Source organism: Girardinichthys multiradiatus, chromosome 21, assembly GCF_021462225.1.
Source record: "Girardinichthys multiradiatus isolate DD_20200921_A chromosome 21, DD_fGirMul_XY1, whole genome shotgun sequence".
Taxonomy (NCBI): Eukaryota; Metazoa; Chordata; class Actinopteri; order Cyprinodontiformes; family Goodeidae; genus Girardinichthys; species Girardinichthys multiradiatus.
Genome location: NC_061813.1, coordinates 17903651 through 17916506, shown reverse-complemented (window position 1 = coordinate 17916506; position 12856 = coordinate 17903651). Strand labels below are relative to the sequence as shown.

Sequence of the window (12856 nt, the reverse complement as noted above, 5' to 3'; positions counted from 1 at the left end):
AATATTGCAGGTCTTTTATTGTCTTAATACGGATGATTTTGGCACACAGCTCATGAAAACACAAAATTCCTATCTCACAAAATTAGCATATTTCATCCGACCAATAAAAGAAAAGTGTTTTTAATACAAAAAACGTCAACCTTCAAATAATCATGTACAGTTATGCACTCAATACTTGGTCGGGAATCCTTTTGCAGAAATGACTGCTTCAATGCGGCGTGGCATGGAGGCAATCAGCCTGTGGCACTGCTGAGGTCTTATGGAGGCCCAGGATGCTTCGATAGCGGCCTTTAGCTCATCCAGAGTGTTGGGTCTTGAGTTTCTCAACGTTCTCTTCACAATATCCCACAGATTCTCTATGGGGTTCAGGTCAGGAGAGTTGGCAGGCCAATTGAGCACAGTGATACCGTGGTCGGTAAACCATTTACCAGTGGTTTTGGCACTGTGAGCAGGTGCCAGGTCGTGCTGAAAAATGAAATCTTCATCTCCATAAAGCTTTTCAGCAGATGGAAGCATGAAGTGCTCCAAAATCTCCTGATAGCTAGCTGCATTGACCCTGCCCTTGATAAAACACAGTGGACCAACACCAGCAGCTGACACGGCATCCCAGACCATCACTGACTGTGGGTACTTGACACTGGACTTCTGGCATTTTGGCATTTCCTTCTCCCCAGTCTTCCTCCAGACTCTGGCACCTTGATTTCCAAATGACATGCAGAATTTGCTTTCATCCGAAAAAAGTACTTTGGACCACTGAGCAACAGTCTAGTGCTGCTTCTCTGTAGCCCAGGTCAGGCGCTTCTGCCGCTGTTTCTGGTTCAAAAGTGGCTTGACCTGGGGAATGCGGCACTTGTAGCCCATTTCCTGCACACGCCTGTGCACGGTGGCTCTGGATGTTTCTACTCCAGACTCAGTCCACTGCTTCCGCAGGTCCCCCAAGGTCTGGAATCGGCCCTTCTCCACAATCTTCCTCAGGGTCCGGTCACCTCTTCTCGTTGTGCAGCGTTTTCTGCCACACTTTTTCCTTCCCACAGACTTCCCACTGAGGTGCCTTGATACAGCACTCTGGGAACAGCCTATTCGTTCAGAAATTTCTTTCTGTGTCTTACCCTCTTGCTTGAGGGTGTCAATAGTGGCCTTCTGGACAGCAGTCAGGTCGGCAGTCTTACCCATGATTGGGGTTTTGAGTGATGAACCAGGCTGGGAGTTTTAAAGGCCTCAGGAATCTTTTGCAGGTGTTTAGAGTTAACTCGTTGATTCAGATGATTAGGTTCATAGCTCGTTTAGAGACCCTTTTAATGATATGCTAATTTTGTGAGATAGGAATTTTGGGTTTTCATGAGCTGTATGCCACAATCATCCGTATTAAGACAATAAAAGACCTGAAATATTTCAGTTAGTGTGCAATGAATCTAAAATATATGAATGTTAAATTTTCATCAAGACATTATGGAAAATAATGAACTTTATCACAATATGCTAATATTTTGAGAAGGACCTGTATATCCTGGTACATCAATCATATTAGTAGGAATGTTATCAGTTAGCCAGGTTTTACTTAGAAAAAGGTTTCACTTAAAAAATCCAAATTAGATCCAGTTAGCAATGTTCTTATTTGCTCGCATTTGGGTATGAGACTTCTTATATTTAAATGCCCTCCAAAGATACCTTTAGGTTTAAGTACAGGGTCCCAAACCACTCTAGCATGGTTAACAGTTTGAAAAAATAGATAATGCTTTTGTTTGTTTATTGCCTCAGTTTGTAATGTCTTCAACTTATGTCGGTCCGGTCTATGTCTCTTGGATTTTTTGAAATTGGTCATCAAGTTCTCACTTTCACTTCTTTGTAACAGTTCGTTGTTGATAATCCCAATACTAGTATTCAATGTAACAGGGGGGGTGATCCCAAGATCTCCAAGATGAAAATGGTCAGTACAAACGTTTGTTGACAGTGTACTGGCACCATCGATCTTCTGATTTGATACATCAGACGCCATAGCAAGGTAGCAAGCCGCAGCTCTCCCAGTAGTCATGCCGCGCTCGCCACACAAAACAGTCTGATGAAACTGCTGTCCAACATGTTCCTGGATGTAAAACACGCTCTCCAACGCATCACCGCCAACACCACCGGAGCCCCGGTCTCCAGCAACTAGCCCCGGCTCGTTGGTGAGTAGCCCTTCAATACCGGCATCAGCAGATTAAGCTGTACATCACCCGTTAACAAGAGCAGGAGGGCCATATGTACTGATGTCAATATCTCCTTTGAGTGGCTTGATTTCTTAAGCGTTGTAGATCGCCTCGAAGTTAGTCTGTAGATAGCATAATATACTGCAAAATGACCATGTCCGAAATAGTTCAAATGAACGGTGATTTCACTTTGAGAGTCCTGTCTTTGTTCAGTTTGAAAAAGGCGACGTAGCAGAAATCCCACAACAAACAGAAGAAACAATCAAGCCAGAAATATTTTGAGGAAATGAGGCCGCTTTCCTTGTCTATTTGGGGCAAGCCTACCACGTGCGGTGAATAGATCACCGGAAATCCATTGTTAGCTTGTATCTTTGCATTGTTGCTGCATAGATCCGTCAGATGACTCCTTAGTTAGAATTATACTGGTTGAAAAGGCTTTAAAGGCTATAAAGTTAAAATTGTGGGAAGCAAACACGGAGCCCAACCAACCATGTGTCACCATCTTGCCTCTAATGAATGAAAAAATCTAGCACTTATGCCAATCACACTACTATCTCATAATGCACCACACAGCTATTTGTGACTAAAGACATGGGTGCATACAGGCTCATTATTATAGAGTCAAACTTGCAGCACTTTCTGTGTTGCCAAGAAATGACAAACTAAGCGTTTTCCTCTGTGTTTTGTTCACTTAGTTCACATGGCACTGCTTTTTTTATTTATTTAAGGTTTCCACAGCAGTTCCCCTAATCTGTTGCTGCCTCCACAGATTTCCTATTAGATTAATCTGGACTCTGGTTGGGCCATTTCAAAATGTTACTATTATTTACAGTGAGAAGAATCATGTTGGTCAAATGAAAAAGTAAATTTAACTTATTAAACATTCTAAACACAAATGTTTCTGTGTTGATCACTTTTATAATTACCAGGAATTCTGGTTTGGATTTGGCAGCATATCTACCCAAGTAAAACAAGGCCCCTTCATTTTCATGAAACAAATTTATTTTATGTGAATGGGAGCTCTCTCTCTATTTCTGGCATTCAAGTGCTGTTCCAAATTCATGTGTGTCAAATTACCATTTTTAAGTAAACTGTAAGAATTGCCCTGACAGACAGTACAGTGATGAATGAAATGCACGTATCTCTACACGACCATAGACGATAATATGCATCTCAAAAGCATAAAGGAGGTTAAATCAGGAGAGAGCCAAAACACAGAGATGAAAAGAATGAGTCGCAGAGACAGCAAAATAGCACAAAATCACATTACTGAGGGATTTCAGTGTAAGCATACATTTGCAGTTAAGTCTTAGCTGTCACTGCTCTCTCATCTCTTTCCTCTTCCATCGCTCTATATTCTTAGGCTTACTTGGCCTTACTCAAGTTTTTCCCTTTTATCCCTCTCGTGCCACTTCTTGCTCTTTTCCTCCTGCTTGTCTCCCTGCTATCCAATCATAGAGAGCTTTCTAGAGGATTTGACACAAAGGTTGTAGTGTGTGAAAGATGATCCTCCTCTACCCCTGATGAGCTCTCATGCAGACTACCGTTCACCCACAGTGATGATGCCAAACTCACCGGCACTAACGGGTTAGGACACACTCTTGCAGCAGTTTTAGGAAAAAAAGGTTCAGATTCTGTTTTCAGAATGAGGTGATGGTTGAGGAGATTTGTCATGTGGGATTGTATTGTAATTAGTTGCAACTTTGGTCCTACAAATATCATCCGACTGAATCTGTGAAATCTCTGCTGATTGGAGTTAAACAGAAGAGGCAAGATATGAAGAAGAAAAAACATGAAAATATGGACTTGTCTTTCCTCAAAGCTTAGTCTCTACTTCTTGTCCATATTTATCAGCTCAGGCTCAAACCATAGTGATCGGCCTCTCTTTTCTTGTAAAATATTTTTTCTCCACACTTTGGAAACTATGTTTTTATCCACGTGTCACTGAGTACCGATTCTCCCATTGGTGGTTATTTGAAAACCTCACATTATAAATTGGATGAGACAAATTTAACATTAACAAAATATCATTTTTATTTGTGTTTCTATTATTTTCCCAGCAACAAAAAAAAAAATAATAATAATAATAATATTGCTCAAGTGTAAAAGAAAGTACGACATTACTGAAAATTAGTAACCTTATTTTTCCATTCTGTTAACAGCAGTAATAGTAGTATATCTTACAGGGGTTGGACAATGAAACTGAAACACCTGGTTTTAGACCACAATAATTCATTAGTATGGTGTAGGGCCTCCTTTTGCGGCCAATACAGCGTCAATTCGTCTTGGGAATGACATATACAAGTCCTGCACAGTGGTCAGAGGGATTTTAAGCCATTCTTCTTGCAGGATAGTGGCCAGGTCACTACGTGATACTGGTGGAGGAAAACGTTTCCTGACTTGCTCCTCCAAAACACCCCAAAGTGGCTCAATAATATTTAGATCTGGTGACTGTGCAGGCCATGGGAGATGTTCAACTTCACTTTCATGTTCATCAAACCAATCTTTCACCAGTCTTGCTGTGTGTATTGGTGCATTGTCATCCTGATACACGGCACCGCCTTCAGGATACAATGTTTGAACCATTGGATGCACATGGTCCTCAAGAATGGTTTGATAGTCCTTGGCAGTAACGCGCCCATCTAGCACAAGTATTGGGCCAAGGGAATGCCTTGATATGGCAGCCCAAACCATCACTGATCCACCCCCATGCTTCACTCTGGGCATGCATCAGTCTGGGTGGTACGCTTCTTTGGGGCTTCTCCACACCGTAACTCTCCCGGATGTGGAGAAAACAGTAAAGGTGGACTCATCAGAGAACAATACATGTTTCACATTGTCCACAGCCCAAGATTTGCGCTCCTTGCACCATTGAAACCGACGTTTGGCATTTGCATGAGTGACCAAAGGTTTGGCTATAGCAGCCCGGCCGTGTATATTGAACCTGTGGAGCTCCCGACGGACAGTTCTGGTGGAAACAGGAGAGTTGAGGTGCACATTTAATTCTGCCGACGGACAGTTCTGGTGGAAACAGGAGAGTTGAGGTGCACATTTAATTCTGCCGTGATTTGGGCAGCCGTAGTTTTATGTTTTTTGGATACAATCCGGGTTAGCACCCGAACATCCCTTTCAGACAGCTTCCTCTTGCGTCCACAGTTAATCCTGTTGGATGTGGTGCATCCTTCTTGGTGGTATGCTGACATTACCCTGGATACCGTGGCTCTTGATACATCACAAAGACTTGCTGTCTTGGTCACAGATGCGCCAGCAAGACGTGCACCAACAATTTGTCTTCTTCTGAACTCTGGTATGTCACCCATAATGTTGTGTGCATTTCAATATTTTGAGCAAAACTGTGCTCTTACCCTGCTAATTGAACGTTCACACTCTGCTCTTACTGGTGCAAAGTGCAATCAATGAAGACTGGCTACCAGGCTGGTCCAATTTAGCCATGAAACCTCCCACACTAAAATGACAGTTGTTTCAGTTTTATTGTCCAACCCCTTTATGTACCTGACTTTTGTGAAGTGCCTTGAGACGACATGAGTTGTGAATTGGCGCTATATAAATAAACTGAATTGAATTAAATCATCGAAGACCCGCCCCCTGAGAGCAGGAAGTGTCATGTTTTCCTTTAGAGAGTCAATTTTTGATGTTCTTCACCTAATCAATGTGAAACTGTCCCAAGTAACAGGTAACATGATGGTCTAAGACAGTCTCTAGTACTGACTGCTTTAGCTGGAGGGTGTGGCTGTGGCGAATTCTGATGTCACGCCACAGCCATACGTTTGGCTCTAAATTACACATGCATGGTCTGATTTATTCCAAACTCAATATGGTTGATCTTTGACAACCCCCCAACACCTGTATTGGATTACATTGGAATTTGGATCAACAGCGCCCCCTAGGACACCTCCAGGGCTATATCTCCCTCATACATCATCAGATCGACTTTAAATGTAGTATACATGATCATGAGTTAATGATGGACATGTTGACACAGTCAATAGATGACATCACTTTAGCCCCGCCCACTAATAAACAAATTAGTACAGCTTCCATCTGGAAGGTCCAATTTACTCCAAATTTTGAATGCTTCTCGCCAGACCAGAACTCTGCGTGACCGAAGATCATTTGACATGTCACTCACAGTCCCCCTTAGTGGCGATATTTGGAATTGAACAGCTGCCAAATTCGTCGTGTGCAGCCGACGATGCCAGGCTCCCGCGGCTGCTGCACAGGCCGAGTTGCGCTGAGGTGCGAGAGCCTTCAATGGTGCTTCCAGCTTTAATTATGTTTGTGGTTGTAAGGTGACAATATGTGGAACAGTTCAAGGGGTATGAATACTTTTACAAGCCACTGTATGTGGAACAAATAAATTATAGTTGATTACATACACTGTATTGCCAACAGTATTGGGTCACAGCACCAAATCAATGCATTCTGGTGTTACAATCCATGGCTTCCATGGCTGCAGGTGTATAAAGTTTGGTGTGGAGAACTTTGACTGGCCTGCACAGAGTCCTGACCTCAACCTCTTGAACACCTTTGAGATTAATTAGAGCAAAGGCTGCAATTCTGGTTTTCTTATGTAGCTATAAACACACTCCTAGACCTTTTGGAAGATGTTTACATAAAAGTTAAAGTTGTTTTTGGTGGCAACTGTATGTCCATCAACAAATTGGACCTCAGATTAAGAAAATGATCTCATCAAAATTCATGCACATGTAAAAGTAGACAGACAAATACTTTTGGCAATATAGTGTTTATGCCACAGACGGTCCCTGATCAGAAAGTTCTAGGTTTGTTTGTTGTAGCAAACAGAACTGCATATTTATATCCATTTGTCTCTTATAATGAGTTGTTTAATATTCGTGCCATTGTGTTGACAGTTGAGTTAGTAAAACTGTGTATTAAAGAATCTCTGACATAATAACTGCACTTTGGATGATCATGAGCCTCCTGTTTGGACAAAGAGTGGTCCTCAGAGTGACGCTGTGCGCATGAACTAAAATAGTCGTACAGAAAAGCTTCAGCTGTCTTACTGACAGCGCTGGGTACCAAATTCGGTACTTTTATAGGTACCAACTGAATTCCATTGGTACTACCAAGTAACGATTCATGTAAAATCAAACGGTACTATGTTTCGGTAGCTAAACGCATCATTGTGACACTGAGGGAGTGGAAGACTGGGCGATTTTTCCATGCCATACATGAACACAGCAATGCACGCACAAAAACGTAATCACGTCTATAGCTGCCGGTACAGTCAACAAAGCATGGCTGATAGAAAGCGCTTGAAAGTATGGTTCCTTTGGCGTCTAATCTGAGGAAGCACCTGGTTGAGCAAAAGGTTTTTCTCAAGGCTGAAGAGTGCACATTTTTAATTTGCCAATTTTCATAAGCTACAACTGCTGCATTCAGCACTGTTAGCATGCCTGCATCCGTCAGCGGTTTGTCGTCTGCAGCCACCAACATGGCTTGGTTTGGATTTGTGCATTATTATGAAAAAACACTGCTTAGTCAGTTAAGGGTTTTCATGCTGAAGAAATGTTTGAAACAACTGCAATGTTACAGCTGGATGTTGTTTTGATATATTCTTTAAAGTTTATATATTGAGAAATATTGAAAATTTTTGAGATTTTATTATTAAACAAATTAACATTTATTACCACGTAAACACACAGAAAAGTACCAAAAACTGGTACCGTTACGTATCAATTCCCAGGTACCTAGTTTTGGGACCGTATCGGTTCAAATGTGAAAGGTACCCATCTCTCACTGATCTCTATAAAATAATATAACAATTGTTGCCAGTGTTAACAGCAGACTAAGCGTTACATATAAAAAAATAGAGCTTGTTTAAATAAGACTCTGTACTTAAACACGGGCATCTACACTCATCAAACAGAAGTAAGGCAGTCTGCTTCTAATGAACACAAGCTATCTACTGCTGAACAAGTACTGTTTTGGATAATATTAATTTGATTAGAAAATGGTGAATCTTACAACAATACACTATACCTCTATCTACATTTATTATACCCTTTGAACTTTTTTACATCGCAACCACAAAGTTTTATGTATTTTATTGGGGCTTTTTGAGGCAGACAAGCCCATAGTAGAGTATAACTGTGAAGCAGAAGGAAAACGATAGAAGGTGGTCAGATTTATTACAAATAATAAAGTGGAGGTAAGAAAAGTGTGGTATGCTATATTAATTTTTCCTTAGATAACACTTTGCAGAACCACCTTTCCGTGCAATTGCAGTTCATGTCTAGCCTTGTCATTTTGCCTATTTCTCTACCAGCTTTAAACTAAAATGTTTGCAAATGTTTCTTTGGGAAATAAATAAAGCTCAGTCAGATTCTGCAGCATTTATGAGTCTCCATTTTCCAGTCTTAACACATAATTCTAATTGAATTTAAGTCTGGGCTACTGTGAACTACAGTCATATTCAATAAATTAGAAACAGAAGTTCATTTATTTCAATAACTCAGTTCTCTAAGTGAAACACATTATATAAATTACCTAAACACAGACTGATGTTATTAAGCCTTTATTTCTGGTAATTCTGATGATTTTCAACTTACTCTAATGAACACACAACATTCAAGATTAGAATATTACATCTGACCAATTAAAAATATAGAAATGAGGGCCTTTTGAAAAATATGTTTTATTACCTGGTGGAATGTTATTTTCAAAAGGTACTTTTAATCTCACAAACGAGCTTCATGGCAACGCCTATTCTAATTTATTGAATGTGAATGTATACTGTTGTAGAATCTATCTTCTTCAATGTGACCAGTTTCCCTTTTCATGTGCAAGACAAGCATCTTCAAAGCACGATGCTGCCACCACCAGTGAAAATGTTGTGTTTGTGGTGACATTGAGTGTTAGTTTTCAGCCACCCAGACTTATGAACATAGGACAATCATTTTATTGTTTCTTATCTGACCAGGGAATTGTTTTAACATATTGAATATGTCCCCTACATGGCTTATGGGAAACTTTGAGTCGGCTTCCTGTTGCTTTCTTTTCAAAATTGAGTTTCTATTTGCCACTCTCCGATAAAAAGGTCATTTCTGTGGAGTGTCTAACTAATCTAGTCTGATATCAGGAACTCCTTTATATTTGTAATGCGCCTCTTGGAAATGCTCTTCTTCTGTTTCCCAGTCAATTTAGGCAGACAGCAATATTTAGGGGTATCGGAGTTAAGGTGGCTCAATATAAAAGAAACATTACAGTTTCTGTGTTTGTAAAACATTTTTAAAGGCATATTACTCTACCTTAAACCCCACTAGTGTGTGCTACTTAATGTCTTTCACATAACATCACAATAAAATATATTGAAGCTTATGGTTATAATGTGGCAAAAATGGCACATTACTGTATTTACAGCAAACTGTTTACTTTCGTTATTAATATGACCCTAAACTCATAAATTATAAATTATATTTATATTATATTATAATATATGTAAATTATAAGATGATTTGCACATTTCTGAAGGCATCACCCTGTGCCAGCTCTACTAGCTCTGTTTTAAGATGTAGAAGTTACACAGTAAAAATAAACTCCAACAGAAAACATGCGGAAGATGGCACACCACAGCTAAGTAAGTTGTGCTGCAGTGTAATCAAAAATGCTAAACAAATTACAATTTATTTCTTTGTGAATTTGTAGATTATTCAGTTGACTCCTGCTCTTCCTTTATCTGCTTGTATCCAATCCATTAGTGTTTACATATTTTGGTTTTTGCTTAGGAGAGCTAATGGCTGTTAAGAAATAAATTTCAATTAACCTTTTTACTATTAATATTTATGAACAGAGAACATTTTAGGGCTTTTTGTCAAAACACTCTGCTTTAATTAGTCAAAAGGTTAATCAAAAAAAGCTAATTTAAAAAACAAATAATGCTAAAAACAAATTTACCTGCCTTTTGTTTTACCTTAGCAAGACAAACAAAAACAGCTTGTAATCCTATTAAATATTCTTAACCTAAAATATTAGGCATTTTTAAAAAGTGCCAAGTCGTTGGAAATAAATCTAAAATTGCCGAAATAATAAACCTTCCTTTATAAAAGTTTACAAGTATGCAAACCTCTTTGTCGGCACTAACTTCATAAAACCACCTAAATAACATACCGAAGCAGTGCTTTGTTCCACATTTAATTATCTGGCAGTGTGTAAAGGCTGGTTTTTATGTATGTCGAGCAGCCATGGAAGCAGACATCCAAACCTGGGGACCCAAAAGGCAAGATGACCTTACAGAAGGCACTCCCAAGTTTATTTATGCAACAGCGTGATCAAAAACACCATCCACATCTACATCCTACAGCATTAATGACTGAATGGAGCAGAGAGGCTCAAACAATATTCCACTTATTGCACTGAACAAAGTACACTCTTTGGATGATGTAAAAAATAATATTACATAATAACAAACAAATATTTATAAAATTACTCACACTATTTACAAACATTTACAATCCCGTCCACATTTTAAATAATAACCAAAATCATCAAACTAAGAATAAATGGAAAGAAAAAATGTAATTTAAAATATCTTTCTTCTGTTGAGGTAATGGCCTCCGTTACACTAGGTCAACTCTTTGAAGGGTCAAACTACTGAACTTTCATTATGCTACAAAACATTAAAAACAGTCGTTATGTATACTGCGTTGTTTCCTTCTTTTAATCTGCCATGCTAATTTGTTTGCAAATAGATTGGAGAAAAAGTACAACAACATCATAAAAAGACGATCATTCACAGCTTGTAAAGCGCCTGCGCAGCAGCTCTAATTATCCCTTAATCTGCTGCTGTGCGTCAGCCAGACCCTAGTAGGAGGGCGTGTTGAGCTTTGGCGACGGTATTCCTTGCTGTTCTGCAACAAGGAACAACAACAACTTGCTGCAAAACCAAGATATGTTTCAAAGGCCTGCAGCGTGAAACAGTGGGTGCCAGAGTTGCTATAGAAACCATTGAGCCCACCGAGAAGCTGAGATAGTCAGAGATACTAGAGATAGAGAAAAAATGTGGACACACATACACAAAATTATTCATGTGTGTAAGGTGTCTGTTTAGAGAGATAAAAATGTTTTGGGTGTTCGATTGACATGAATGACCTGTTATTGCTGAACAAACCCAGCAGCAGCAATGAGAGGACAGCCACAAAGAAAAAGGATGTCTATAATGATCTCTAGATGTGTTATTCTACCAGACTGACTGGGGCTCACTCATTACCCAGTGTACTTTTCAAAGACTATTGTAAGCCTTTGATCTGCTACCACTCTCTCCCACTCTCTTCAGCATTTCCTTCTCAATTACACACATCCATATAATTTTCTGAACTCACAGCTGGCACTGCAAGATCTTTATTAATTTCAGTCTCTCAGAGACCAACATGTTACAGGCTCAGTTAAACTGATAGTTATATAAAGTTGTTATGCTGGATAGATAAATACAAAATTAATAAACCGCAATAAAAAAAAAAGAGTAAAACCAAGACATTATAGGTTCAGACCATATACATTTAATATTAATTTTAATGTAGTCTGCAAAAAGACTACATAAACTTCAGACGTGCTTGGAAGCCTTTTGGAAATCTCAAGTTAAGGGAAGGATCTACATTCCGTAGAATATACACACAGCAATGATTGTTTCTGTACTTCTAATTGTGCTATTGTCAGTAAGTGTGAACGCAAGATGCTAAAGCCAGTTAAAATGTCATCAGCTCAAGCATTTTGTCTTTTTTGTTTTAAAGCAACTGCTCTGTCACACATAGATGCGATGTTGCCTCTGCTCCAAATGCAAATATTCAATGACTGCATATGACAGGGAGGCTAGAAACAATATTTTGAATTCTTATCTTAAATCTTCATGCATTATAACTCTTAAATCAGAACCTTCTAAAATTGATATTGGTGAGTCAAAGCTTTACAAAAACCAACCAAAGAAATCTACTTAAAATTCTACTAGATCCCTACTAAAAAGAGATTAGAAATGTCAGTAATCTATGCAATGATGAGAGGTGAAAGAATATTGCTTGCTGGAGTAAGCCTTATCACAACTCACCTATAAGCTCCTTGTTCCTGATGTCCAGGGCCATGTTTCGGAGAGCTGTGGCGACTGCACAAACCACTTTGTCGTTGTCTATCCTCAGTAGCTCCACAAGAATGGGAAGGCCTTTCTCCTTACGGACCGCAGCCCGAATGTAGACTGACCACTTCCGGGTAGAAGACAACGAGAAGGTGGTTAAAGACCTTTATCACAGTTAGAGACAGCTGTTGTAGTTTCCATTATCAGCTGTCAATAACGTAAAACAAAAAACAAAGAAACAATCTAAATATGGATTGTGACTCATTTGAATATATGTTTTCAACAATGTTCGCTTATTAGTGAACTGCTGATCTGTGATAATAAAATACTGAATCATTTGTTTCTCCTGACTGTTTCAATTAAACAGGCTCACAGTATTCTTTATCTTACAGACAAGAATGGAAAATCCGTTTTATTTAGAGATTTCAGGGACTGATTCATCCTAAGATATCAGCAATCGTATGTCTTAGCTTAGACCTACATGTGCAGAGCTAAGAGTTTGTGCCAACACTCACAGCAAATCTGTTCTCAAAACAGAGAGAGGGACCTTATTTAATTAAAGAAG

The 12856-nt window shown here is 39.3% G+C and overlaps 1 protein-coding gene across 7 annotated transcripts in view; it reads right to left on the bottom strand.

Annotated features, from left to right (window-relative positions):
- ctnnd2a (catenin (cadherin-associated protein), delta 2a) overlaps window positions 1-12856 on the bottom strand; it is a 363719-nt gene that overhangs the window by 51145 nt on the left and 299718 nt on the right. For all 7 annotated transcript variants that reach the window (XM_047350531.1, XM_047350532.1, XM_047350528.1 and 4 more), the window contains one exon: window positions 12268-12418. In XM_047350531.1, coding sequence (XP_047206487.1) covers window positions 12268-12418 — 151 coding nt within the window. The remainder of the gene's footprint in view (window positions 1-12267; window positions 12419-12856) is intronic.